Below are 2,500 nucleotides of genomic sequence, written 5' to 3' on the forward strand. Positions count from 1 at the left end.
TCAGTGGAGATGTGTAGAGTTCACCAATCTGTGGGAAGACTTCAGAGAGGCTAGGGTGTCATATGTAATTCGTTGATCAGGATGATGCGTTTTAAGTAGCGCAACAGGGATTTTTAAAGCACAGACTGTGACAAATTGATAGTTTCTCCAATTAATAAGTTGTCCACCTCAATTTCTGTGATAATATATTCCCTATTTTCTCTACTGCTTTTCTCCTCTTCTCTCTGAAAATGGTCTTGGTAACATTCTGAGAGCGCCTCCAACACACACACACACACACACACACACACACGCGCACACACGCACACACGCGCACACACACACAAGAGCAAAAGTAGAGAAAGAGAAACCGAGAATATGGTGTCAATCTGCACTGCCACCATGTGGACACTGGACCTCATGACTTTTTTTAGATTTTCTGCTTCTATTTACATCATTACACACAGTCACAGGTCAGCTCCCTCTGCCAACCTGTGGAGGGAGCTAAAGCGTTTCCACTAAATCCACAACCGGTTCTCCGCACAGTGGTACCTATACCTTGCAGGACACCTCCCCCAGGCCAAACAGCCTTCCTTGATGATCAGGAGCTGATTCATCTGCTCCACATGGGAGAGTGGTAGAGACTATAATAGAGACCATAGAAGAATACCTGTAAAGTACGTTTTATCATCCACCTTTTTGATTTCTCATTTTGCGTAGCTCTGGGAACAGCGATGGTGAGCTGAACTCTATCATATCATCATCATTAATAATACCTATGCCGACTATCGAATACAGTTTCTCCATGTCTCTATAGTATATGTATCTATTTAGAACTGGTCTCATTAGGAACACACACGCACAACCACACACACACACACACAGACACACAGACCCGCACACACACACACACACAAACCTTCACACACACCCATACACACACACACACACACACACACACACACACACACACACACACACACACACACACACACACACACACACAAAAACAAATAAACACACACACACAAACTCACACACACAAACATACACGGGCGCTCAAGGACAAACAACCACACTCATGTTTCTTTTGTTCACGAGGCTTCGTCCTTCCTCCAGAACTACAGCCGGCCCCCGGTGATGGCGCTGGCGGTGCCGGTGGCGGTGCGCTTCCTGCGACGGGGGAACCGGGAGCTGAGCCGCAACATGTCCAGCTACCTGTCGCTGGCCGCCATCGCCAAGGCCGAGCTGCTGGCCGAGCACACGGACGCCATCACCCTGAGCGTGCTGGCAGGTAGAACCCACCCCCCCCTCCCCCCCATACACACACACACACACACACACACACACACACACACACACACACACACACACACACACACACACACACACACACACACACACACACACGCACGTGCACACTTATGGAGGAGGAGGAATCGTAAGCACCCCACAGTAGCACATGTTTGAGAACACATACATCACGCAGAAATACACACACACACAAACACTGTTATTTATTCATATCAATGATGTGTATATATACATGCGCAATACCTTCTGACCCATACACAAGTGTATATATTATGGTATAGATGTAGATACACACGCAGAAACACTCTTGATGAATACATACAGGAAGTGACCCCTTTTTGCAACCCTTGCTGCTGCCCTCAATTTATGAAGGTCTGTACTCACACTGCTGGTTATTCCTTGAAGCATGTGTGTATTTCTGTGTGTGTGTGCATCTGCGTGTGCGTGCATGCTTGTGTGTGCGTTTTTGGGTTTCTATGCTTGAGGGAGAGCAGAGAGCGATAGGTAGAGAGAGACTGCAGCACTCAGGTGAATTTATGAAAGCCCGATGCTAGTGCCTGCTTTGATAAGTTCATAGCATTTAAAACGTGTTGCTTTTCTCTTAAAGTCTCCCCTGAGCCCAATTCTTCTCAGGTTACTGTGGATGTAAGTTGATATAAGGGAGTCCCGTGGAGGGTTTGTTGTTCAAACTCTGCTGCTCATATATATTGCTCCCTTGCTCAGAGGGTATCCAGCAGAATAGCTATAAAGTGGTCAACCGCTTGAGCGGAGTGAAGAAGAGGAAATTACCGTCCTCCTAATCGGCAATAACTTAAGCAGCCACAGCGTATGGATTGTTGGGCTGTTGCTAACCGTATCTGCGGCATATCTTGCCCACTGTTGGCACGGCTGTCAAACTGGAGAGGATTGTGGCCCTGTATATGAATGTGGGGTGCAACAAATGGATGTGTTTTACCATTTAGTTCTGGGATTTAATCACAGTGGTTTTCAAAGTTATCGCTCTATTCAGTCCTTTGTCATCCAAAATTTGACTGGGATACAGCTAGCGGTATTATACTTACTGAATAATGAAATAAGCCGTCTGTCTTGTGGACCATATGGATATACTTTTACAACGTCGGAACCTACACACCCAATGCTACACGTCCATGTTCTTGATGGATGGAATGCTTTCTGCCCCATTACTGCTGTTGTTATGGTTTATTGT

The 2,500-nt window shown here is 46.4% G+C and overlaps 1 protein-coding gene across 1 annotated transcript in view; it reads left to right on the forward strand.

Moving 5' to 3' along the window:
• The window catches only part of veph1 (ventricular zone expressed PH domain-containing 1), a 66,009-nt gene that overhangs the window by 8,825 nt on the left and 54,684 nt on the right, over nt 1-2,500 (forward strand). The window contains exon 4 of the mRNA XM_030381520.1: nt 1,099-1,273. Coding sequence (XP_030237380.1) covers nt 1,099-1,273 — 175 coding nt within the window. The remainder of the gene's footprint in view (nt 1-1,098; nt 1,274-2,500) is intronic.

This window comes from Gadus morhua, chromosome 16 (assembly GCF_902167405.1).
Source record: "Gadus morhua chromosome 16, gadMor3.0, whole genome shotgun sequence".
NCBI classification, from domain to species: domain Eukaryota; kingdom Metazoa; phylum Chordata; class Actinopteri; order Gadiformes; family Gadidae; genus Gadus; species Gadus morhua.